Genomic DNA, 27,355 nt, shown 5'->3' with positions numbered 1-27,355 from the left:
ATCTGAAGTTGATCTCGTAACTTAAGTGCTGAAAGTAAAAGAAAAACCTAATAAAAATGTATCACTTTATGAGTGGGGCACCTTTTGGATCCCAAATATATTTAGTGATTTTTTATTTATCTTTTCACTGTGATTACTCAAAAATAGGAAATCATTAAAATCAATGGTGTCCTGCATTATTGATCTTTTAGGGCTCTAATTACTAAATACTGCATATTTCAGTTTTACTATAAAAAAAACGAAGTTGTTTTTGACAGAAAAGCCATAAAATATATTTTTTAATTTGTATTACTTTATATCAACTTGAAGTTGATATAGAGATTTACTGTAAGCGTTAAATAATTAAAAAATAATAATAATCTGACTTATTTTTAACATTTTAATGACTGAGACCCTTTATGGTCCCCGGGACCCCTAAAGGTAAAATAAATAAAAAAATGCATATATTTTGTTATGGTTTGAAAATGAAAAATATCAAAATGGCCCCCACATGCTTTAATTTTTCGTGTGCGGCCCTTAGTGGAAAAAGTTTGGACACCCCTGGTTTATATAATGATACTACACTAAGTGTGTGGGTGTGTAGCATGCTTAGCCTTCCATTTTCCTCTGGTCCTCCAGTGACAACGATGAATGGAAAAATAACGGTTTATTTCCACCACGGTGGTGAGGACTAGTATCTTAGAAGCGGCTTCGCTCTGTGGCGAAGTGAAGTGAAGTGAATTATATTTACATAGCGCTTTTCTCTAGTGACTCAAAGCGCTTTACATAGTGAAAGCCAATATCTAAGTTACATTTAAACCCGTGTGGGTGGCACTGGGAGCAGGCGGGTGAAGTGTCTTGCCCAAGGACACAACGGCAGCGACTAGGATGGCGAAAGCGGGAATCGAACCTGGAACCCCCTTGCAGCTTGTTCTCAAATTGAAGCCGATGTTTAAAAAAGGCAAATATCGGACTCCATTCCGTTCTCATGATTGAAATGGGAACATCTCTAATACAAAAATACAGGGCCAAGCTGAATTGAGACCTTAAGCAGAATTTATTTGAACGCCCCTTCCCCAATACAAAAGGTTTTTCACACGTTTTTATTTACCGTACTTTTCGGACTATAAGGCGCACTTAAAATCCTTTCATTTTCTCAAAAATCGACAGTGCGCCTTATAACCCGGTGTGCCTAATGCCCGGCATGAATCTGGTTGTGCTAACTGACCTCGAAGTGTGACCAGTAGATGGCAGTCATACATAAGAGATACGTGTAGACTGCAATATGATGGCAGTAAACAACACCACAACTTTAAATGTTCCATTGAGGATATAGAATATTACACACAGCGCTCAAAAATCTGTCAAAAATGTTTTTAGTACGACTTTGGTAAGTTATGAAGCCGCACCGCTTGACGGATTGTACTGTGCTTCAACATACGAGTATTATTATGGTGTGTGTATAAGGACCACAAAATGGCACCTATTAGCAGACATTATCTGGCGTTTTGTTTTGCACTATTATGCAATAGCAACTTTTCTTACCTTCTGGTACCTGCTGATGTGTATTTGGGATCTGCATAAGTCCTGCAATTGTCGTCCGTGCCGACGCTGTTGCCATTTCTAATATAAAGTAGAGTGAAGTTCTTACTTCTATCTGTCAGTAGACTAGCTATCAAAGCGCTAAAAACTAGAGATGTCTGATAATATCGGACTGCCGATATTATCGGCCGATAAATGCTTTAAAATGTAATATCGGAAATTATCGGTATCGGTTTCAAAAAGTAAAATGTATTACTTTTTAAAACGCCGCTGTGTACACGGACGTAGGGAGAAGTACAGAGCGCCAATAAACCTTAAAAGCACTGCCTTTGCGTGCCGGCCCAGTCACATAATATCTACGGCTTTTCACCCACACAAGTGAATGCATCGCATACTTGGTCAACAGCCATACAGATCACACTGAGGGTGGTGGTATAAACAACTTTCACACTGTTACAAATATGCGCCACACTGTGAACCCACACCAAACAAGAATGACAAACACATTTCGGGAGAACATCCGCACCGTAACACAACATAACACAACAGAACAAATACCCAGAACCCTTTGCAGCACTAACTCTTCCGGGACAATACAATATACACCCCCAAACCCCCCCCACCCACCCACCTTTCTGCACTTGCGGTTCCCACACAAGGTTGCAACATTGTTTGTCAACACAGTCTGCTCTCATTTTCTCGCACATTTGACCCTCTGATGTTCTGTGTACCTACACTTTGTCCTCCTCCTGTCTAGGCCTGCTGTGTGTGTGTGTGTGTGTGTGTGTGTGTGTGTGTGTGTGTGTGTGTGTGTATGTGTGTGTGTGTGTGTGTGTATGTGTGCGTGCGTGCGTGTGGTACACAGAATATCAATTTCCACACTTCTATTAGCCCCGGGTCCAGTGGACCCAGACATCTTATATGTAATAGAAATGTGTAGGGGGGGTGTATGGTGTGTGGTCATTAAATATGTATTCTGATATATGTTCTTCACAGAAAATGAGCCAAAGTCAGTGAGTCTCAGTTTGAAAAATTAATTAATTGTATCATTTTTCTTTTAATAAAAAATGAAAACGGGTCCCACAGACCCGACACAAGGGTTAAATTCAATGTGATGCATGTTTTGTTGTTCATGGGAAAGACATGTTAAATGATAATTTTAGTTGGGACATTAAAACCTTCCTAACTCAACTCTGACCAGGATTTGAACCCAGTATTGCAGCCTTTCAAGACAAGCTTTGTAACACTTTGTAAGACAGTGAGGTTCATGTGGGGAGATTTTGCCTTTAAACTTTAATCAGTGACAGAGCAGGAAGCGGCTGTCATTAGGTTTGCGGTACAATTTCATATGAAGCGCCCTGTCATTTATTCATTGACGTTTTGCGTGAAGAAGTACACGCAAATGGATGGCAGGGGTCTACCCCACAGCAGGTGAGGGGAAAATAATAGTATAGTAAAAAAACAATGATACAGGTCAGCAACCACCAAGACTTGTCCCAAAGTTTTGAGCGTGAGTATCATTACCCATTGAGCAAACAGTGCAAACCCTCCAATATTGAACAGTTTTGTGTACAACTTTTTGGTTTCATTACTTGGGGGAGGTATGGGAGTTTTGCCCAACCAGTCTACATGTGCTTTGTGGACTTGGAGAAGGCATTCGACCGTGTCCCTCGGAAAGTCCTGTGGGGAGTGCTCAGAGAGTTTGGGGTATCGGACTGTCTGATTGTGGCGGTCCGCTCCCTGTATGATCAGTGTCAGAGTTTGGTCCGCATTGCCGGCAGTAAGTCGGACACGTTTCCAGTGAGGGTTGGACTGCCCTTTGTCACCGATTCTGTTCATAACTTTTATGAACAGAATTTCTAGGCGCAGTCAAGGCGTTGAGGGGATCCGGTTTGGTGGCTGCAGGATTAGGTCTCTGCTTTTTACAGATGATGTGGTCCTGATGGCTTCATCTGGCCAGGATCTTCAGCTCTCACTGGATCGGTTCGCAGCCGAGTGTGAAGCGACTGGGATGAGAATCAGCACCTCCAAGTCCGAGTCCATGGTTCTCGCCCGGAGAAGGGTGGAATGCCATCTCCGGGTTGGGGAGGAGACCCTGCTCCAAGTGGAGGAGTTCACGTACCTCGGAGTCTTGTTCACGAGTGGGGGAAGAGTGGATTGTGAGGTCGACAGGATCGGTGTGGCGTCTTCAGTAATGCGGACGCTGTATCGATCCGTTGTGGTGAAGAAGGAGCTGAGCCGGAAGGCAAAGCTCTCAATTTACTGGTTGATCTACATTCCCATCCTCACCTATGGTCATGAGCTTTGGGTTATGACCGAAAGGACAAGATCACGGGTACAAGCGGCCGAAATGAGCTTCCTCCGCCGGGTGGTGGGTCTCTCCCTTGGAGATAGGGTGAGAAGCTCTGCCATCCGGGAGGAGCTCAGAGTAAAGCATCCACATGGAGAGGAGCCAGATGAGGTGGTTCTGGTCAGGATGCCATCCGAACGCCTCTTTAGGGAGGTGTTTCGGGCACGTCCGACCAGTAGGAAGCCAGGGGGAAGACCCAGGACACGTTGGGAAGACTATGTCTCCCGGCTGGCCTGGAAACGCCTCGGCATCCCCCGGGAGGAGCTGGACAAAGTGGCTGAGGAAAGGGAAGTTTGGGCTTCCCTGCTTAAGCTGCTGCCCCCACGACCCGACCTCGGATAAGCGGAAGAAGATGGATGGATGGGTGGATGGAATAAACAACTCCACCATGGAGCTAATGTTGAATTAGATTCAGATTCAGTGATATTCTACTCTGCGATCAAACCTTGTTTATCCTTTTCAAAACCAACACTGACATTGATTAACTCATTTCAGCGGTCGTTAGCAACTTTCAGCTCATTTATCTCTGCGTGTTGCACGAAGCGAAACATGAATCCAGAGGGGACTGGTTTTAGACTCGAGGGCCTGCCCCACTCAGGTTTTTTCACATCCGAGTGAATTCAGTGCATATAATGCCTTTCCCTTTTGGCAAGGCGCTGCAGAATGAAGCGTAGCTACAGAAGCCAAGTCATCTCCCGAGTATCAAGGCGGCGATCCTGGTGGTTTCAAAGTAGTTTAATTTGAAACCACCAGGATCCCTGCCAGCATCTTTGTTCAACGACAGGAAGCCAAGACCGGAGGGAAAAATGTCATGAGAACATGTTGAAAGGCGAGCATTAGGGCGACAGTGGGATCTCAATTTTTGCAGAGGCTTGTCAGCTACGGGCTTGTCTCCGGACATTACCATTTATTTTAAAATGCCTTCCTGTGCTTTGAGGCAAAATACCCCTGATGTGGCCTGACAGAGATCATCAACAGCATCGATGGCCAAGCAACTGTCACTCTGCATCGGTGCGACTGAAGGGTTCTTGTCGATAAAGCTTGCCAAGTTTTCTCCACGATCTTATAATTTCAACTCTAAATGCTAAAAGCCGAGCGAAACACATCAACGAGGTCAACCTACTTGCCTACCTAATTTTAGAGAAAAAACACAACCTTAAAAAAATTATTTTAGGATTTTTAAACACATATACCTTTTTACCTTGTAAATTCCTTCCTCTTAAAGTTAAAGTTAAAGTTAAAGTTTAACTTTAACTTTAACTTTAATTTTAAGAGGAAGGAATTTACAAGGTAAAAAGGTACATGTGTTTAAAAATCCTAAAATAATTTTTTTAAGGTTGTATTTTTTTCTCTAAAATTGTCTTTCTTATAACTTTCAGAAAGACAATTTTAGAGAAAAAATACAACCTTAAAAAAATTATTTTAGGATTTTTAAACACATATACCTTTTTACCTTGTAAATTCCTTCCTCTTAAAGTTAAAGTTAAAGTTAAAGTTTAACTTTAACTTTAACTTTAAGAGGAAGGAATTTACAAGGTAAAAAGGTATATGTGTTTAAAAATCCTAAAATAATTTTTAAGGTTGTATTTTTTCTCTAAAATTGTCTTTCTGAAAGTTATAAGAAGCAAAGTAAAAAAATAATGAATTTATTTAAACAAGTGAAGACCAAGTCTTTAAAATATTTTCTTGGATTTTTAAATTCTATTTGAGTTTTGTCTCTTTTAGAATTAAAAATGTAGAGCAAAGCGAGACCAGCTTGCTAGTAAATAAATACAATTTAAAAAATAGAGGCAGCTCACTGGTAAGTGCTGCTATTTGAGTTATTTTTAGAAAAGGCCAGCGGGCTACTCATCTGGTCCTTACGGGCTACCTGGTGCCCGCGGGCACCGCGTTGGTTACCCCTGGCATAGATGCAAACTCATTGTTAAACATGATTATAAAACTTGTGTCAAGGTTTTGGGGTTGCAGTGGAATGCAAAAAAAAAAGCCTAAAAACAGTATTACAGTAAAATTATTATTATAGTTATTACCGACAAGTGTAGTTATTATTATAGTATTTAAATTACGACAAGAAGTCACTGCAATGCCTGCAGATTGATAAACTGTACAAAGACAATGTACAGTACAGGAAGGGCAAACAAAATAGACTACTACACCGCTAATTGCTCCATTACCAGTTGCAAAGCAAAACATCTGTAATATTGATGATAGCGTGAAAAGACAGATACAAAGTGGGTACGTCTGCTAATGTAATTGTCTTCTTCGCTTGTTTTAATTGTACTCATTTCCTTGGCAGGATTAATTAAGTACAGCATGTCTATACTTAATGTGTCTATGTGCCAGTGAGCAGCACGTGTGGTTTTGTGCTTTCTTATTCTAGGAAGTAGCCTAACACAGTCGCGATCAAAAGTTTGCATACACTTGTAAAGAACATCATGTCATGGCTGTCTTGAGTTTCCAATCATTTCTACAACTCTTATTTTTTTGTGATAGAGTGATTGGAGCACATACTTGTTGGTCACAAAAAAACATTCATGAAGTTTGATTCTTTTATGAATTTATTATGGGTCTACTGAAAAAGTGAGCAAATGTGCTGGGTCAAAAGTATACATACAGCAATGTTAATATTTGCTTACATGTCCCTTGGCAAGTTTCACTGCAATAAGGCACTTTTGGTAGCCATCCACAAGCTTCTGCTTGAATTTTTGACCACTCCTTTTGACAAAATTGGTGCAGTTCAGCTAAATGTGTTGCTTTTCTGACATGGACTTGTTTCTTCAGCATTGTCCACACGTTTAAGTCAGGACTTTGGGAAGGCCATTCTAAAACCTTAATTCTAGCCTGATTTAGCCATTCCTTTACCACTTTTGACGTGGGTTTGGGGGTCATTTTCCTGTTGGAACACCCAACTGCGTCCAAGACCCAACCTCCGGGCTGATGATTTTAGCTTGTCCTGAAGAATTTGGAGGTAATCCTCCTTTTTCATTGTCCCATTTACTCTCTGTAAAGCACCAGTTCCATTGGCAGCAAAACAGGCCCAGAGCATAATACTACCACCACCATGCTTAACGGTAGGAATTGGTGTTCCTGGGATTAAAGGCCTCACCTTTTCCCCTCCAAACATATTGCTGGGTATTGTGGCCAAACAGCTCAGTTTTTGTTTCATCTGACATCACATGGACAAAGATAAGACCTTCTGGGGGAAAATTCTGTGGTGAGATGAAACAAAAATTGACCTGTTCGGCCACAATACCAAGCAATATGTTTGGAGGAGAAAATCCCAGGAGCACCATTCCTACCGTCAAGCATGGTGGTGGTAGTATTATGCTTAGGGCCTGTTTTGCTGCCAATGGAACTGGTGCTTTAAATGGAACAATAAAAAAGGAGGATTATCCCTCCAAATTCTTCAGGACAAGCTAAAATGGTCCACTATGGACTGGACTCTCACACTATTATGTTAGATCCACTATGGACTGGACTCTCACTATTATGTTAGATCCACTATGGACTGGACTTTTACTATATTATGTCAGACCCACTCGACGTCCATTGCATCCGGTCTCCCCTAGAGGGGGGTGTTACCCACATCTGCGGTCCTCTCCAAGGTTTCTCATAGTCATTCTCATCGACGTCCCACTGGGTTGTGAGTTTTTCCTTGCCCTTATGTGGGCGCTGAACCGCGGATGTCGTTGTGGCTTGTGCAGCCCTTTGAGACACTTGTGATTTAGGGCTATATAAATAAATATTGATTGATTGATTGATTGAAAGTACATTCAATAGTTGAAGAATAGTCCATCAGAGTCAGTTTGAATATTGGGCATAAGAGCACATGAATTTGTGCAGATGCTCAAAAAAACCAGCAGGATTTATCTATTTTTGTGTACTGGGTTGTGATGCCCGTCACGCAGAGCCCGCTGCCATGCTGATAAACTGGCATGTGAAGACTTGTCGCTCCGTCAAATCAAAATCTAAGTTCAGCTCAGGACGCGCTCATTGGGAGTCCTGTATCCTGTTGAGATCTGCCCTTTGCTAACGATACTCTGCTCTCTACATCCGCCTGTTGCCCAAAGTGCTGTACATACGCAACGTCGGATTAAAAGTAGTGAAAAAACAGTGTAAAAAAAAAAAAAAAGTACCCTCTATGAAAGCATGATGAATAAAATACTGTTTTGCAGAGCTGCACTTTTTTTCTCCGAAATCAATTTTTGGCTTTTAATGCATGAATAGTTCTTTTTTTTCTCCTGGCTTTTTCAAAGAATGACTTCTGTTTTTCCTCGTATGTTTATTTCATGTCAAGAAAGTAAATTGCAGAGCAAGTTCTGGAGTGGATATGTTAAGGTCTTGGTCAAGGGGGTGACCCCAGGATGCAGAGACGGGAGACAAGGTAGAATTACAAAAAGGAAAAAAAAAAAATGGTCAAAAAGGGATAACTAAGGGCGATGGGGCAGAAGCGCACTCCATGTAACATGGACAAACGGCCAGGCAGTATAGTATAAATTGTAATTCATTAGGGATGTCCGCTTTTTGCCGATATCCGATATTCCGATATTGTCCAACTCTTTAATTACCGATACCGATATCAACCGATATATGCAGTCGTGGAATTAACACATTATTATGCCTAATTTGGACAACCATGTATGGTGAAGATAAGGTACTTTTAAAAAAATAAAATAAAATAAGATAACTAAATTAAAAACATTTTCTTGAATAAAAAAGAAAGTAAAACAATATAAAAACAGTTACATAGAAACTAGTAATTAATGAAAATGAGTAAAATTAACTGTTAAAGGTTAGTACTATTAGTGGACCAGCAGCACGCACAATCATGTGTGCTTACGGACTGTATCCCTTGCAGACTGTATTGATGTATATTGATATATAATGTAGGAACCAGAATATTGATAACTGAAAGAAATGGGGGGAGGGAGGTTTTTTGGGTTGGTGCACTAATTGTAAGTGTATCTTGTGTTTTTTATGTTGATTTAATAAAAAAAACAAAAAAAAAACGATACAGATAATAAAAAAAACGATAACGATAATTTCCGATATTACATTTTAACGCATTTATCGGCCGATAATATCGGCCTGCCGGACATCCCTATAATTCATTAGTACATACTTTGATTATTTCAAAGTGTGGAATGTTAGAAAAGGCTTGCTTAAGTGAGATTATCCAGAGATCATTCGTAGGTATGAAAAACACTAACCTTATGGCAGGTTTATGCTTTTGAAATGAAGTGTTAATTAATCCATCCATCCATTTTCTACCGCTTAAAATTTGTCTTTGTTTTTTGACACTTTATTGTCACAATAATTCATTAAATTAAGCTCACAATGCACTATGTTGAATGATGCGGACACGTTTGTTACTGGATACTTTCTAGTTTGCCTTTGAGACTTTGTGTCTGTAACTAATATGCAACTGTGATTATCTGATATTTGTTTATATCGACACATGTGGTGTTTTGGACCGCAATGTTGTTCGACTAAGGACATTTCTTAAGTGTGTTTAGCTTGTGTGTTATTGTGTGCTTAGCTGCTGTGTAGGTGCTAGCTCTTAGTAACATACAGTAGATCCGTTCATGTTTACTTTTTGTAAATAACTTCACTAAACAGTCCGGGGTCTCCGTTGTGGTATTTTAAGCTTCATAATGCGCCACACATTTTCAATGGGAGACAGGTCTGGACTACAGGCAGGCCAGTCTAGTACCCGCACTCTTCTACTAAGAAGCCACGCTGTGGTAACATGTGCAGAATGTGGCTTGGCATTGTCTTGGTGAAATAAGCAGGGGCGTCCAGGAAAAAGACGTTGCTTGGATGGCAACATATGTTGCTCCAAAACCTGTATGTACCTTTCAGCATTAATGGTGCCTTCACAGATGTGTAAGTTACCCATGTCTTGGGCACTAATACACCCCCATACCATCACACATGCTGCCTTTTACACTTTGCGCCTATAACAATCCGGATGGTGCTTTTCCTCTTTGGTCCAGAGGAGATCCTATTTGGATCAGTCCATCTTAGATGAGCTGGGTGTTGTTGATAAATATATTTCGCTTTGCATAGTAGAGTTTTAACTTGCACTTACAGATGTAACGACAAACTGTAGTTACTGACAGCAGTTTTCTGAAGTGTTCTTGAACCAATGTGGTGATATCCTTTACACACTGAAGTCGCTTTTTGATGCAGTACCGCCTGAGGTCCGTAATATCATCGCTTATGTGCAGTGATTTTTACAGATTCTCTTAATCTTTTGATGATATTACGGACCGTAGATGGTGAAATCCTGAAATTCCTTGCAATAGCTGGTTGATAAATGTTGTTCTTAAACTGTTTGACAATTTGTTAAGGCATTTGTTGACAAAGTGGTGACCCTCGCCCCATCCTTGTTTGTGAATGACTGAGCATTTCATGGAATCTACTTTTATACCCAATCATGGCACCCACCTGTTCCCAATTAGCCTGTTCACCTCTGGGATGTTCCAAATAAGTGTTTGATGAGCATTCCTCAACTTTATAAGTCTTTGTTTGCCACTTGTGCCAGCTTTTTTGACACATGTTGCAGGCATCAAATTCCAAATGAGCTAATATTTGTCAAAATTGACAAAGTTTTCCAGTTTGAACGTTAAATATCTTGTCCTTGCAGTCTATTCAATTGAATATAGGTTGAAAAGGATTTGCTAATCTTTGTTATCTGTTTTTATTTACGATTTACACAACGTGCCAACGTCACTGGTTTTGGGTTTTGTATATGTACCAATACCAACGGCCCTTTAATTAATTGTAAAGGATTTTGTGGATCTAGTAGAAATAATTGTCAATTTAAAATGTCTTGAAAAAAATATATTAAAAAAAAAGATTAAAACCAACAACATTTATTGCAACCAAGAGAGGTGCTGTTGTAATTACACATGTATTTGCATATACAATAATATGTACACAGTGATAGTGTGGCAATATAGACATGAGAAACAATGATTAGTTATAATGCATTATTAGGGGAGGTGTACCGGATAACTCTATGTACAAATCCAGCAGACAACAGAAGTTACAAGATGTTGGTACTAATAAACACAGGCGACAAACCATGGGACTAACAAAGTTGACTGACTAACTATTAATAAAATTTGGGTTTAAAGTATGATTGTGTGTACGTTTTGACCATTAATAGCAAGGTATTTCTTGGCCTTTGAAAGGCGTATCTTAACCCTTAACACTTGTACATTTTGGGCAAACGTCCATGTTTGTAGGCAAATGCATAACACGCACAATAGTCAGTTTGCTTGTGTTGTTAAAACATTGGCTTGTGTCAATGGAATATAGTGCTCCACTTAATTAAACTGTACTGTACAAAGGACACATTACCAGGAAAATAGAACATTTTAGTAAGAGCATGCAGGAAATAAATCTTCAAGTTTACTAACTGTCATGCAATTATTCTTATTTATTTTTACCCACCCTTGTTTGCCTTGTTCTCACTATTATCAAATCACCAGTCAATTTAAAGATTTAGGGTCTGATCTACTAAAGATCCAAAATAACTGCAAATTATAAAATTGTGTATACCGTTACTGGGTGTTTTGCAGGTGAGCTACTAAGATTGTGTGCACTAATAATAACAAGTGCAAAATTGGTGCACCACTCCCTATTTAAATGATCGTATTTTTCGGACTATAAGGCGCACTTAAAATCCGTTCATTTTCTCAAAAATCAGTGCACCTTGTAGCCCGGTGCGCCTAACGTACAGAATAATTTGGGTTGTGCTTACCAACCTCGAAGATATCTTATTTGGTACATGGTGGAATGAGAAGTGTAACCAGTAGATGGCAGTCACACATAAGAAATATATGTAGACTGCAATAAACTGTACTGTATCAAGGACATATTACCAGGAAATAGAACATTTTAGTAAGAGCATGCAGAAAATAAGTATGTATCATTCTTCAAGTTTACTAACTGTCATGCAATTACTTTTATTTATTTTACTCACCCTTGCTAGCCTTGTTCTCACTATTATCAAATCACCAGTCAATTTAAAGATTTAGGGTCTGATCTACTAACGATCCAAAATAACTGCAAACTATACAATTGTGTATACCGTTACTGGGTGTTTTGCAGGTGAGCTACTAAGATTGTGTGCACTAATAATAACAAGTGCAAATTTGGTGCACAACTCCCTGTTTAAATGATCGTATTTTTCGGACTATAAGGCACACTTAAAATCCGTTCATTTTCTCAAAAATCAGTGCACCTTGTAACCCGGTGCGCCTAACGTACAGAATAATTTGGGTTGTGCTTACCAACCTCGAAGATATCTTATTTGGTACATGGTGGAATGAGAAGTGTAACCAGTAGATGGCAGTCACACATAAGAAATATATGTAGACTGGAATAAACTGTACTGTATCAAGGACATATTACCAGGAAATAGAACATTTTAGTAAGAGCATGCAGACAATAAGTATGTATCATTCTTCAAGTTTACTAACTGTCATGCAAGTACTTTTATTTATTTTACTCACCCTTGCTAGCCTTGTTCTCACTATTATCAAATCACCAGTCAATTTAAAGATTTAGGGTCTGATCTACTAAAGATCCAAAATAACCGCAAACTATAAAATTGTGTATACCGTTAGTGGGTGTTTTGCAGGTGAGCTACTAAGATTGTGTGCACAAATAATAACAAGTGCAAAATTGGTGCACCACTCCCTATTTAAATGATCGTATTTTTCGGACTATAAGGCGCACTTAAAATCCTTTCATTTTCTCAAAAATCGACAGTGCGCCTTATAACCCGGTGCGCCTAATGTGCAGAATCATTTGGGTTGTGCTTACCAACCTCGAAGCTATTTTATTTGGCACATGGTGGAATGATAAGTGTAACCAGTAGATGGCAGTCACACATAAGAAATACGTGTAGACTGCAATATGACGCCAGTGAACAACACCACAACTTTAAATGTTCCATTGAGAACATAGAACATTACACACGGCGCTCAAAAAGCTATGAAGCCGCACCGCTTGATGGATTGTCGGCGCGTTATGGCTACAGTAGTCCGACGTTATCTTCAACATACGAGTATTAGTATGCTGTGTGTATAAGGACCGCAAAATGGCAGATTTTAGCAGACATTTTATCGGGCGTTTTGTTTCGCAATATTATGCAAAACCAACTTTTCATTTCTGGTACCTGCTGATCTGTATTTGCGATCTGCATAAGTCCTGAAAAATCCGCCTTTGTAGTCCGTGCCAACACCGTAGTTGATAAGCTTCTTCTTTTTCTTCTTGTTATAGGACATTCATCCTCCGCTGTTGCCATTTCCAATATAAAGTAATGTAAAGTTCTTACTTATATCTGTCGGTAAACTCGCCATGAAAGCGCTAAAACATACCGGTGTAGTGAGTATACATAATTCACCCAAGTAACTGTAGTTATTAGAGAGTTCACTGTTAAGTTAAAGTTAAAGTACCAATTATTGTTCGGTAGGTTGTGAGTTCAAACCCCGGCTGAGTCATACCAAAGACTATAAAAATGGGACCCATTGCTTGGCACTCAGCATCAAGGGTTGGAATATGGGGTTAAATCACCAAAAATTATTCCCGGGCGTGGCCACCGCTGCTGACCACTGCTCCCCTCACCTCCCAGGTTGGGGGTGATAAAGACAACAGATGATTAGATTAACACGTACCACCTGTGAAATCTAATCACCTGCCAACTGTGTCTCGCCGTCAGCACATGCCCCGCCCCTATCCGATGGTGCTCGTCCTCAACATCATGGACAGCGGCGGTGACCTTTGCTCCTGCTAGCGCGCTGGCCACATCTCCCTCCACACACAAGGAAGTATTTTACATTTAGAAAAAATATATAATAATATGACCCCTTTAATGCGCCCTATAGTCCGGTGCGCCTTATATATGAAAAAAAGATCGAAAATAGACCGTTCATCGGCATTGCACTTTATAATCTGGTGCGCCCTATGGTCCGGAAAATACAGTACATCTCCTCCTCCCAGTTTTGTGTGCATTCTGACTAGAAAATACATTGCACTCGCTATCTTGCTCATTTAAAAGTAAGTGGCCCTATCAAGTTTGCACGTGTTTTAGTACGGTTTTAGTAGATCAGACCTTTAGCATCTGCCACAGATCACCTGCCTGATGATTCTAACTCCATCTTTGTATTTGTTTCCTTCCAGAATGAGTACACATGTCCACGCCCCTTACCCGGCGCCTGGCTGGGAGATCTGACTACCATCCATTAGGAAGGACCGCTTTGGACCGTGAAAAAAAGCATCTTAACACAAATGCGAGGATAGCTACCCAAAGAACCCGTAAGGATCATATTCAGATTGATCAGTGAAAATAAACTCCCAAGAAATATCCCCGAGAAAAACTACGACTGAGAGGTAATAATACCTTTTTAATAACTTCTAAAGGACACGGTCGGAATTTCCCCGACGCCGACGGCGTGCTGTGGACGCAAATACAGAAAAATGACTCATCTTGACTCTCTGGGATTTCCGTGAGGACAATTTGATTGATTTCAAAGAAAGAGACATGCACTGTACATATTGTAAGAGGCTTTAAAATGTGTTACTGGTGAAGATGCACCCCCTCGACGGACCCCCTGCGTAATTTAAAATAGATTTTGTTTACACAGGAAGCATCTTACAAGGTCGATTTTTTTTGTGCCACTTTCACAAGACCTGATTGGTGTGTATGTGCCTAACTGGATCAGAATCAGTGTGTTTGTTTTTGGGTTTTTTTCTTTGTGTGGAGGGGGGCGTGGCCCGCAGACCTGCAGCGAAGCGGGGTGTGCCAGGACCGGCTTCGAGATCAGCGACATGCGCGTAGACGGCCCACCTGGGCGTGTTTATCTAATCACCTGTCGCTCTGTTAAAGGCAGCACCCGGGAAGGAGAGAGGGAGTTGACGGTGGACCACGAGACTGAGGGAACACAGACAATTGCTGGAAAGCAGAAAGACAATTTATTACTAAATAAAACATTGTTGCAACCAATGTTCCCTCTAAGGTGCGCGCCTGTGCAATTGCGCACTGCTCAAGCGTCCTCTGCGCACGGCAAATCTATGCCACGCACAAAATCAAGCGCATAACAATTTTCGACACGACACGGACACGACGGAGAAAACAGTTTTCGTCATCATTGTTCAAATATTGTAACGTCTGTCGAGGACATGAATTCCATCCGTCACCTTACTGAGCAAAACTATTTATTGTCGGTTATAAACACATCACCAAAACATTAGTAAAAAAAAATGATATCTAGCAAAACTGGTCATTTTCTGCAGTACAAACCAGACCAAAAGCAACTTTGTTTGAGCCGCTCGCTCTTTCTCACTTGCGCCAACACATGCACATATGGCACTTAGCCAGTGATGCGTTTACAGCCACACAAAAAGTCGGACAACTCCAACACCACACATAAAGTGTCATTCCAGGTCGTTACACTATGATTTACCATTCAAATGTGTGCTTATTCTAGTGTCGTTTATTAGGAACCTTAATTTATAAATATTAATCATGAAATGCTGTTAGTATATTCAATAAATACTTATAAAAATATATTTTTTACAAACAGGAAGTTGCAGGAATGTACACATGATCCCCTGCTTACATCTCATTGTGCAACATGTGGATGTTTTAATGCCGGGGTATCCAAAGTGCGGCCCGCAGGTCATTTTTAACGGCCCCACTGCACATTTTAAAAATACGATTGAAAATTTTTTAAAACGTAAAAAGTGGTATAAAAGAGCAAACAAAGAATACGTTGCAACGTTTACTCTTAATAACACAAAGCTGCCATGCAGGCTGTTTCTTTCTTTAAAAAATAATAATGAATCAAAATCAATGTCATTATGAATTATTGGCTCCAATTACGTCGCGTTAAATATTCCACTTTGAGATATTTTTGGGGGAAAATGTAGCATATTTTGTGTTTGCCATATAAAAAACGGAGCTGTTTTTTTTTTTTAAAAGAAAGGCCTAAAACAAACAAACAAAAAACATAAACAACAATAAAACTTATAATTGATGGATAGATCTGAAGTTGATCTCGAGATTATTGTGCTAAAAGTAAACAGTAAAAAAAAATGTATCATTTATTTTTTTAACACTTTAATGAGTAGGACCCTTTTGGATCCCCAATAATTTTAGTGTGATTTGTTTTTAAGTGCTGTGATGAGGTGGCGACTTGTCCAGGGTGTACCCCGCCTTCCGCCCGATTGTAGCTGAGATAGGCTCCGGCGCCCCCCGCGACCCCGAAGGGATTTAAGCGGTAGAAAAATGGATGGATGGATGGATGGATGTTTTTAAGTGTCATTGCTCAAAAAATAATAATGAATTAAAATCAATAGTGTTATGAGTTATTTACCTTTTTAAGGCTCAAATTATTATATAATCTCAAATATTCCACTTGAAAAAAATTATTGGGTGAAAATATTGCATATTTTGTGTTTTTTCCATAAAAAAACTGGGTTTTCTTTGATAAAAAGAGCATACAACTTAAATCTTTAAAAACGTTATATTGACTGATAGACCTAATGTTGATCTAAAGATTTAAAACTTGAATAATAATAAAAATAATAATACTGAATAATGACACATTTTTCATATTTTTTTGACCAAAACCCTTTGGGGTCCCCGGGATCAAGCCTGAGTGGAGGCCTGAATGTTTATTTGTTATACATATATTTTATTGGTTTTTAAAATAAAAAATATCAAAATGGCCCCCGCTTGCTTTGATTTGTCAGTGTGGAAAAAGTTTGGACACCCCAGTTTTAATGGGAACTAAATGCAATGTCTGAAAGGGGTGCAAATTAATTCCAAAGCAGGACCTCCACCCAGGCAAACAATACAAGTACACAGTTCATGGAAAACAATATTTTTTGTTATTGTCATTGTAAGTGGGGCCTAAAGACTTATATTAGAAATGGAAATGACTGCTGTCATTTGATCGTAATAATAAGAGAATGTTGTCTGTCTATCTGTGTTGTCCCTGCGATGAGGTGGGGACAGGTGATTAGATAAACACACCCAGGTGGGCCATCTACGCACCTGTCGGTGATCTCGAAGCCAGTCCTGGCACCCCCTTGCTTCGCTGCAGGTCCGCAGGCCACGCCCCCCCTCCACAGTTTGTATTTTGCACTTGTCGGTAAAGATAAACAAGCTTTACCAGGTTTACGGGCAAAACGGTAAGAGCTGAGACTATCCCGAGCGAATGACTTTTGCTGTTTTTTTTACATTTATTTGGTTTTACTTTATCGTTCAAAGTGGTTTTCTTACGCCTATTTAGTTTGACAGGAAATGCAATCAGGAGGAGAGTAGAAAAAAACAGAGAAAAGCTCTCGCCATGAAGAAAATGTAATTTTCTAAGAATACGATGTTGTTAATGTTGTACTTTAAGGGTATTTGTTTGCCCGGTTTTTACCATAAAAAAAAAAACCCAGAATGCACTGCTTTTTGCTGCCGGCGCGCCTGACTCGATCGGAAAAATTCTCAATGACGTTGGTTTTCTTTCAGCATATTTTTTACTTCATTATGACTGTACAGAATTTTGAAGGCCTTCATCATTAAGTGTGTGAAGTAGAAGGCATGGTTTCTTTTTTCAGACCCGCTCAGTGCATTCCATTCCTTCAGGCTGCGTCGGTGATCAAGTGGGTAATGAAGTGGAAATATAGCTCATTACGAATGAAAGGATAGTCTTCTATGGATGGGAGGAGTTTCAAATATACAAAAAAAATTATAAAAATCCCTAAAAAGTGACATTAATCTGCTGTTCTCATAAGAATTTAGTAGGATCCTACAAAACTCACTTAAATTGCGCTTTCAATCAAAAACAAATATAATTGGTGTCAATGGCAATCTTTTTATTAATAATGCACAATCAATTTCATACGGATTTGTATTTATTTTATTTACAAAACTCACACCGAATGTGATCAATCTAATAAAAGAAAATCGAGCAACCCCAAAACAATCCCAGTTTTACAATTCTTAGAATGCAAATTTATTCAGCAATTTACAAGACATACAAACACAGGAAAAACTCAAATTGATAATAGTTTCAAAAATATAAATAGGATAAATAATAGTCAATAAAAAACAAAATTATTGCTATTTTGCTCATTTAAGAGACTTTAATTTACAAATTAATTACTATAACAATAACAATGTGTATCATTACCATTATTTATTATTATTATTTAGTATTAGTATTACCATTATTATTAATGTGTAAATGCTCCATAACATTCACACATGGTTTTCAACACCAACATTCATCTGTTTATTATTATTCTTCTTCTCCAGATTTTGCCGCGTTCTAACTTCCACATTTTTCACCCGTTCCAACTTCAAACTGTTCAGCCTATTCGGGAATTGCGGGCTTTCCCTTGACAATTTCCAAAAAATCCCAGATTTCCCAGAATTCCAGGTTTTTGGGACATTTTTCCCATTCAAAATGAATTGGACATTTTTTCAAACTTCCACCATTTCCACATTTTTCAACTGATTCAAAGCATTTTACCTTTAAAATATTCCACATATCCTGGACATTCAAAATATCATTTTTCAAAATTCCAAAACATTCCAGGAATTCCCTGAATTTCCAGTTTTCCAAACCCTATTTTCACCTTTTTTTCTATCGACTACTCCTTCCACATTTTTCAACCCACTTCAACCGTTCCACCGTCAAAACATTCCTCTTAATCAGGACAAAAAAACAAAGATGTTTTTTTGAACTGGAAACATTCCCAGTTTTCCCAAAACTCCAGGATTTCCCCAATACCACTTCTCAATTAAAAAAGTAATACTAAAACATTTCTCGACCGATTTGAAAAATTCCAACACCAACCGTTTCAACTCATTCAGAACATTCACATTTTAAAAAAAAATACTGCTTTTCCCAAAAATTTCCAGGAAGTTCCTGAATTTCCAGTTTTCCAAACCCTATTTTCACCTTTTTTTCTGTCGACTACTCCTTCCACATTTTTCAGCGTCAAAACATTCCTCTTAATCAGGACAAAAAAACCAAGTTGTTTTTTGAACTGGAAAAATTCCCAGTTTTCCCAAAACTCCAGGATTTCCCCAATACCATTTCTCAATTAAAAATGTAATACTAAAACATTTCTCGACCGATTTGAAAAATTCCAACACCAACCGTTTCAACTCATTCAGAACATTCACATTTAAAAAAAAAAAATCCTGCTTTTCCCAAAATTTCCAGGAAGTTCCTGAATTTCCAGTTTTCCAAACCCTATTTTCACCTTTTTTTCTGTCGACTACTCCTTCCACATTTTTCAGCGTCAAAACATTCCTCTTAATCAGGACAAAAAAACGAAGTTGTTTTTTGAACTGGAAAAATTCCCAGTTTTCCCAAAATTCCAGGATTTCCCCAATACCATTTCTCAATTAAAAATGTAATACTAAAACATTTCTCGACCGATTTGAAAAATTCCAACACCAACCGTTTCAACTCATTCAGAACATTCACATTTAAAAAAAAAAAATCCTGCTTTTCCCAAAATTCCTAGGAAGTTCCTGAATTTCCAGTTTTCCAAACCCTATTTTCACCTTTTTTTCTGTCGACTACTCCTTCCACATTTTTCAGCGTCAAAACATTCCTCTTAATCAGGACAAAAAAACGAAGTTGTTTTTTGAACTGGAATAATTCCCAGTTTTCCCCAAACTCCAGGATTTCCCCAATACCATTTCTCAATTAAAAATGTAATACTAAAACATTTATCGACCGATTTGAAAAATTCCAACACCAACCGTTTCAACTCATTCAGAACATTCACATTTAAAAAAAAAAATCCTGCTTTTCCCAAAATTTCCAGGAAGTTCCTGAATTTCCAGTTTTCCAAACCCTATTTTCACCTTTTTTTCTGTCGACTACTCCTTCCACATTTTTCAGCGTCAAAACATTCCTCTTAATCAGGACAAAAAAACCAAGTTGTTTTTTGAACTGGAAAAATTCCCAGTTTTCCCAAAACTCCAGGATTTCCCCAATACCATTTCTCAATTAAAAATGTAATACTAAAACATTTCTCGACCGATTTGAAAAATTCCAACACCAACAGTTTCAACTCATTCAGAACATTCACATTTTAAAAAAATCCTGTTTTTCCCAAAATTTCCAGGAATTCCCTGAATTTCCAGTTTTCCAAACCCTATTTTCACCTTTTCTTCTGTCGACTACTCCTTCCACATTTTTCAGCGTCAAAACATTCCTCTTAATCAGGACAAAAAAAAAAAGTGTTTTTTTGAACTGGAAACATTCTCAGTTTTCCCAAAACTCCAGGATTTCCCCAATACCATTTCTCAATTAAAAATGTAATACTAAAACATTTCTCGACCGATTTGAAAAATTCCAACACCAACCGTTTCAACTCATTCAGAATATTCACATTTAAAAAAAAAAAATCCTGCTTTTCCCAAAATTTCCAGGAAGTTCCTGAATTTCCAGTTTTCCAAACCCTATTTTCACCTTTTTTTCTGTCGACTACTCTTTCCACATTTTTCAGCGTCAAAACATTCCTCTTAATCAGGACAAAAAAACAAAGTTGTTTTTTGAACTGGAAAAATTCCCAGTTTTCCCAAAACTCCAGGATTTCCCCAATACCATTTCTCAATTAAAAATGTAATACTAAAACATTTCTCGACCGATTTGAAAAATTCCAACACCAACCGTTTCAACTCATTCAGAACATTCACACTTTTAAAAAAAAATCCTGATTTTCCCAAAATTTCCAGGAAGTTCCTGAATTTCCAGTTTTCCAAACCCTATTTTCACCTTTTTTTCTGTCGACTACTCCTTCCACATTTTTCAGCGTCAAAACATTCCTCTTAATCAGGACAAAAAAAAGAAGTTGTTTTTTGAACTGGAAAAATTCCCAGTTTTCCCCAAATTCCAGGATTTCCCCAATACCATTTCTCAATTAAAAATGTAATACTAAAACATTTCTCGACCGATTTGAAAAATTCCTACACCAACCGTTTCAACTCATTCAGAACATTCACATTTAAAAAAAAAATCCTGCTTTTCCCAAAATTTCCAGGAAGTTCCTGAATTTCTAGTTTTCCAAACCCTATTTTCACATTTTTTTCTGTCGACTACTCCTTCCACATTTTTCAGCGTCAAAACATTCCTCTTAATCAGGACAAAAAAACGAAGTTGTTTTTTGAACTGGAAAAATTCCCAGTTTTCCCAAAATTCCAGGATTTCCCCAATACCATTTCTCAATTAAAAATGTAATACTAAAACATTTCTCGACCGATTTGAAAAATTCCAACACCAACCGTTTCAACTCATTCAGAACATTCACATTTAAAAAAAAAAAATCCTGCTTTTCCCAAAATTCCTAGGAAGTTCCTGAATTTCCAGTTTTCCAAACCCTATTTTCACCTTTTTTTCTGTCGACTACTCCTTCCACATTTTTCAGCGTCAAAACATTCCTCTTAATCAGGACAAAAAAACGAAGTTGTTTTTTGAACTGGAATAATTCCCAGTTTTCCCCAAACTCCAGGATTTCCCCAATACCATTTCTCAATTAAAAATGTAATACTAAAACATTTATCGACCGATTTGAAAAATTCCAACACCAACCGTTTCAACTCATTCAGAACATTCACATTTAAAAAAAAAAATCCTGCTTTTCCCAAAATTTCCAGGAAGTTCCTGAATTTCCAGTTTTCCAAACCCTATTTTCACCTTTTTTTCTGTCGACTACTCCTTCCACATTTTTCAGCGTCAAAACATTCCTCTTAATCAGGACAAAAAAACGAAGTTGTTTTTTGAACTGGAAAAATTCCCAGTTTTCCCAAAACTCCAGGATTTCCCCAATACCATTTCTCAATTAAAAATGTAATACTAAAACATTTCTCGACCGATTTGAAAAATTCCAACACCAACAGTTTCAACTCATTCAGAACATTCACATTTAAAAAAAATCCTGTTTTTCCCAAAATTTCCAGGAATTCCCTGAATTTCCAGTTTTCCAAACCCTATTTTCACCTTTTCTTCTGTCGACTACTCCTTCCACATTTTTCAGCGTCAAAACATTCCTCTTAATCAGGACAAAAAAAAAAAGTGTTTTTTTGAACTGGAAACATTCTCAGTTTTCCCAAAACTCCAGGATTTCCCCAATACCATTTCTCAATTAAAAATGTAATACTAAAACATTTCTCGACCGATTTGAAAAATTCCAACACCAACCGTTTCAACTCATTCAGAATATTCACATTTAAAAAAAAAAAATCCTGCTTTTCCCAAAATTTCCAGGAAGTTCCTGAATTTCCAGTTTTCCAAACCCTATTTTCACCTTTTTTTCTGTCGACTACTCTTTCCACATTTTTCAGCGTCAAAACATTCCTCTTAATCAGGACAAAAAAACAAAGTTGTTTTTTGAACTGGAAAAATTCCCAGTTTTCCCAAAACTCCAGGATTTCCCCAATACCATTTCTCAATTAAAAATGTAATACTAAAACATTTCTCGACCGATTTGAAAAATTCCAACACCAACCGTTTCAACTCATTCAGAACATTCACACTTTTAAAAAAAAATCCTGATTTTCCCAAAATTTCCAGGAAGTTCCTGAATTTCCAGTTTTCCAAACCCTATTTTCACCTTTTTTTCTGTCGACTACTCCTTCCACATTTTTCAGCGTCAAAACATTCCTCTTAATCAGGACAAAAAAAAGAAGTTTTTTTTTGAACTGGAAAAATTCCCAGTTTTCCCCAAATTCCAGGATTTCCCCAATACCATTTCTCAATTAAAAATGTAATACTAAAACATTTCTCGACCGATTTGAAAAATTCCTACACCAACCGTTTCAACTCATTCAGAACATTCACATTTAAAAAAAAAAATCCTGCTTTTCCCAAAATTTCCAGGAAGTTCCTGAATTTCTAGTTTTCCAAACCCTATTTTCACATTTTTTTCTGTCGACTACTCCTTCCACATTTTTCAGCGTCAAAACATTCCTCTTAATCAGGACAAAAAAACGAAGTTGTTTTTTGAACTGGAAAAATTCCCAGTTTTCCCAAAATTCCAGGATTTCCCCAATACAATTTCTCAATTAAAAATGCAATACTAAAACATTTCTCGACCGATTTGAAAAATTCCTACACCAACCGTTTCAACTCATTCAGAACGTTCACATTTTTAAAAAAAATCCTGCTTTTCCCCAAATTTCCAGGAAGTTCCCATTGAAATGAAGGGGACATTTTTCAAAGTTGCACAATTCCTACATTTTTCAACCTCTTCAAACCATTCCAACATCAACACATTCGTTGTCTCATCTTGGACATTCAAACGAACACTTTCCCAAGTTCCAAACCAAATTCCGGTTTTCCTGGAAATTCAAACTCTTCAACATTCAAACTATTCTTACATTCATACTACATTCTATGAGAATTTCAGTTCAACTTCAGCATTGGAGTATTTACAGGCCATTCCTTCAGGATTTACCTAATCTAGTTAGTTATCATTTCTCTCACCATCACTACCATTAACAATAAAAAAATAACAATAATAGTTGCACTTGCATCTCGTAAACGTGACAACATCAGCAGGTACCAGAAGGTAAGAAAAGTTGAATTTGCATAATATTGCGAATAAAAAATATTTCATATGCATACAAAAACGGCAGAATCCGAGGAGCAAGGTGGGGGGGGGATTATTCAATTTGCAATGCAGTCTGCTGAAAATGATGGAAAGCATCACTCTACATGGCAACTGACGCTGTGGTCAAAGTTAGAATTGCCACAAAACACAAAATATTCAACACTCTACTGCCATCTGGCGGCTGAAGTTGATAGTGCACCCCCCCAATTTGTCACGTTTCATGTGTCAGGTAAACCGCGGAAAATGGGGCCATATGAATTATTTTCCTACTGTAGTAATAACAATAAATGTACATAGAAATCTGTTTTTAATACAAAAATTATTGCATAGTTATCATAAGGTGTGTTAATTTTGATTATTTACTGACCATCCATTTTCTACCGCTTGTCCCTTTCGGGGTCGACCGTTTAAAACCAAACGATTGCACCTTTCTAATTCTGCACTCTGCGGTTTTACAGAGCTTTCCTCAGTGCCCACATTCCAAGCACAAATATAACATTCATACAGTAAATTGAGGGATATCAGTGCTTCAGTTTGGCTGAAACCAACAACAAAAGATGTTATATCTGTGCTTGTAATGTGGCCACTGAGAGAAGCTCTGTGAAACTGCAGAGTGCAGAAGTAGAAAAGTGCAATAGATTTGTTTTAAACGGTCAGTAAATAATCAAAATTAATCACAATCTATTTTAGGTCAACATGCGTTCAAGTACAATCCAGCAGTGTTGCCATCACACTCATGGCCCGGTGACAAGGTCCAGACCCAAGATAAGTAAGCTCCTGGCTGACAAATGGATCGCAGTTGACTGCAGACTTTTTGCAGTACAAGATAAGGTTCTGAAGCAAATCATTTTCATGACACTGAAAGCACTTGAGCCTACAAAAAGTCCTTTTAGGATAAATCTACTGTAGCCCACTTGTATTTAAGAGTCACATTCCTTATAACTGCACTTATCTGCTTATGTAAAAGCCGGGTAGAATTGTATTTATTTATTTATTGAATGCTCTTTAAGTTCACACATATGTCTATTTGAATTTTAAAAAAGCCTCTAATTAAATAGATGATCACTTAATCGTAATATTATTAGGAATAGGTTACTGCACTTCAAAAAGTCAGTGTTCAAAACAATAAAAAAAAAAAAAAAAAATTTGGGGTAATTTACTTGAACTAAGCAAATTTATCTGCCAATAGAACAAGAAAATTCGGCTTGTCAAGACTTTCCAAAACAAGTAAAATTACTAGAGATGTCCGATAATATCGGCCTGCCGATATTATCAGCCGATAAATGCTTTAAAATGTAATATTGGAAATTATCGGTATCGTTTTTTTTATTATCGGTATCGTTTTTTTTTTTTTTTTAATTTAATCAACACAAAAAACACAAGATACACTTACAATTAGTGCACCAACCCAAAAAACCTCCCTCCCCCATTTACACTCATTCACACAAAAGGGTTGTTTCTTTCTGTTATTAATATTCTGGTTCCTACATTATATATCAATATACACTACCGTTCAAAAGTTTGGGGTCACAGTGAAATGTCCTTATTTTCAATGAAGATAACTTTAAACTAGTCTTAACTTTAAAGAAATACACTCTATACATTGCTAATGTGGTAAATGACTATTCTAGCTGCAAATGTCTGCTTTTTGGTGCAATATCTACATAGGTGTATAGAGGCCCATTTCCAGCAACTATCACTCCAGTGTTCTAATGGTACAATGTGTTTGCTCATTGGCTCAGAAGGCTAATTGATGATTAGAAAACCCTTGTGCAATCATGTTCACACATCTGAAAACAGTTTAGCTCGCTACAGAAGCTACAAAACTGACCTTCCTTTGAGCAGATTGAGTTTCTGGAGCATCACATTTGTGGGGTCAATTAAACGCTCAAAATGGCCAGAAAAAGAGAACTTTCATCTGAAACTCGACAGTCTATTCTTGTTCTTAGAAATGAAGGCTATTCCACAAAATTGTTTGGGTGACCCCAAACTTTTGAACGGTAGTGTATATCAATACAGTCTGCAAGGGATACAGTCCGTAAGCACACATGATTGTGTGTGCTGCTGGTCCACTAATAGTACTAACCTTTAACAGTTCATTTTACTCATTTTCATTCATTACTAGTTTCTATGTAACTGTTTTTATATTGTTTTACTTTCCTTTTTTATTCAAGAAAATGTTTTTAATTAACTTATTTTATTATTTTTGTAAAAAAAGGACCTTTTCTTCACCATACCTGGTTGTCCAAATTGGACATAATAATGTGTTAATTCCATGACTGTATATATCGGTATCAGTTGATATCGGTATCGGTAAGTAAGAGTTGGACAATATCGGAATATCGGATATCGGCAACAAGCCATTATCGGACATCCCTAAAAATTAGCTAAGCTCAATGAACCCAACAATACCTTAAAATAAGTATATTCTCACTAATAACAAGTGCACTTTTCTTGGTAGAAAAAAAAGAGACCTTTTTGCTCAATATGTTGAAAAATATTGTTCAATAAGTAATTGCTTGTGCCATTATCTTGACATAATGATATGCGCTCGGCATCATGATTTTTTTTGTCATGCTTGAAGTAAGAAATAATTACCTTTAAAAAGTAGTTTTCTACTTGTGAGTGTTGATGACACAGCTTTGCAACAGTTGATATTCTAGTTTCAAGCATGTTTTACTCAACATAGGTCATAACATCTCAGCAACAAGCTGTAATATCTTACTGAGATCATTTAGGACCAAAATATTAAAACAAGTAAAACACTCTAACATAAAATCTGTTTGGTGAGAAGAATTATCTTATCAGACAGAAAATAAGCACATATCACCCTTATTTGAGATATTTCATCTTACATAGATTTCAGTTTTTGCAGTGTGAATTTGGTACTTTAATAGGCACCAACCGAATTCCGTACTTCTGGTTATGGATTAACGTAAAATCTAACGGCACCATATTTTAAAATCTCACGTCTAGTTGTAGACTTGGAACCGACTTGGCCGGGAAACAAGCACTCAAGTAATGATAAGAGCGGACTCAGCCAAATTGCCTAATAATAATAATAGTAATAATGGTACCATTTTTCATGCCAACAAAGCAAGTATTCTTGATAGAAAAAACTCAAACGTAAAAAAAAAGCTCCATATTTCCAAAATGTGCTAGCTCGATGCTAATTCACATTGGATTTCCCCAAAGACATTCTTCTGATTAGCAATTATACATGGCGACGTCAACGCCTACCAATTTGCATGTTACAATCAAACAGCTGGTGTGTAATAAGTGCAATGCTCACATTTTATACATTTTCATAAGTCGAGACTGGCACATTCAGTTAATTGAAAAAAATTACTTATTGCTTGTATTCGGACAAGTGATTTCCTCCCGGAAGTGAAAACCAGTGGTGGTCAACCAGCAAGCAGTGCGCAAACTATGGAGGTACACAAGGGGTGTATATATTTCTGCAAAAAGCAGATATGAGCAAAAAATTGGGTCCGTCGGTGGAGTTACGAATAGCTAAACATGCTTCACTACACACCGTAGCTCACCGGCGTCACAATGTAAACAAACGCCATGGGTGGATCTACACCTGACATCCACTGTAATGATACCAAGTACAAGAGCGTATCTTAAGTTAAAGTTAAAGTTAAAGTACCAATGATTGTCACACACACACACTAGGTGTGGCAAAATTATTCTCTGCATTTGACCCACCACCCTTGATCATCTAGTTGATACTAGAATGATTACATGGATATTTTTTATCGTCACTAAATCTTTTTTTTCCTTTTTAAAATTCCTATTATGTTAATAAACTCAGGAAATTCAGCCCTGGACAAA

The 27,355-nt window shown here is 37.8% G+C and overlaps 1 protein-coding gene across 2 annotated transcripts in view; it reads left to right on the top strand.

Moving 5' to 3' along the window:
• The window catches only part of lrrtm4l1 (leucine rich repeat transmembrane neuronal 4 like 1), a 135,485-nt gene extending 118,541 nt beyond the window's left edge, over positions 1 to 16,944 (top strand). The window contains exon 3 of one of the 2 annotated variants that reach the window (XR_009823680.1): positions 14,069 to 14,148. Coding sequence is in view for 1 of the 2 variants with exons in the window: in XM_062031683.1 (XP_061887667.1) it covers positions 14,069 to 14,134 (66 nt within the window). In the remaining variant the exon portion in view is untranslated. Of the gene's footprint in view, positions 1 to 14,068 lie in introns of both variants that reach the window. The other variant, XM_062031683.1, reaches the window with a different exon arrangement.
• The last annotated feature ends 10,411 nt before the right edge of the window (positions 16,945 to 27,355 follow it).

This window comes from Entelurus aequoreus, linkage group LG21, assembly GCF_033978785.1.
Source record: "Entelurus aequoreus isolate RoL-2023_Sb linkage group LG21, RoL_Eaeq_v1.1, whole genome shotgun sequence".
Classification (NCBI taxonomy): Eukaryota; Metazoa; Chordata; class Actinopteri; order Syngnathiformes; family Syngnathidae; genus Entelurus; species Entelurus aequoreus.
Note: the sequence above shows the minus strand (reverse complement) of the source record. Positions and strands in the feature narration are given on the sequence as shown.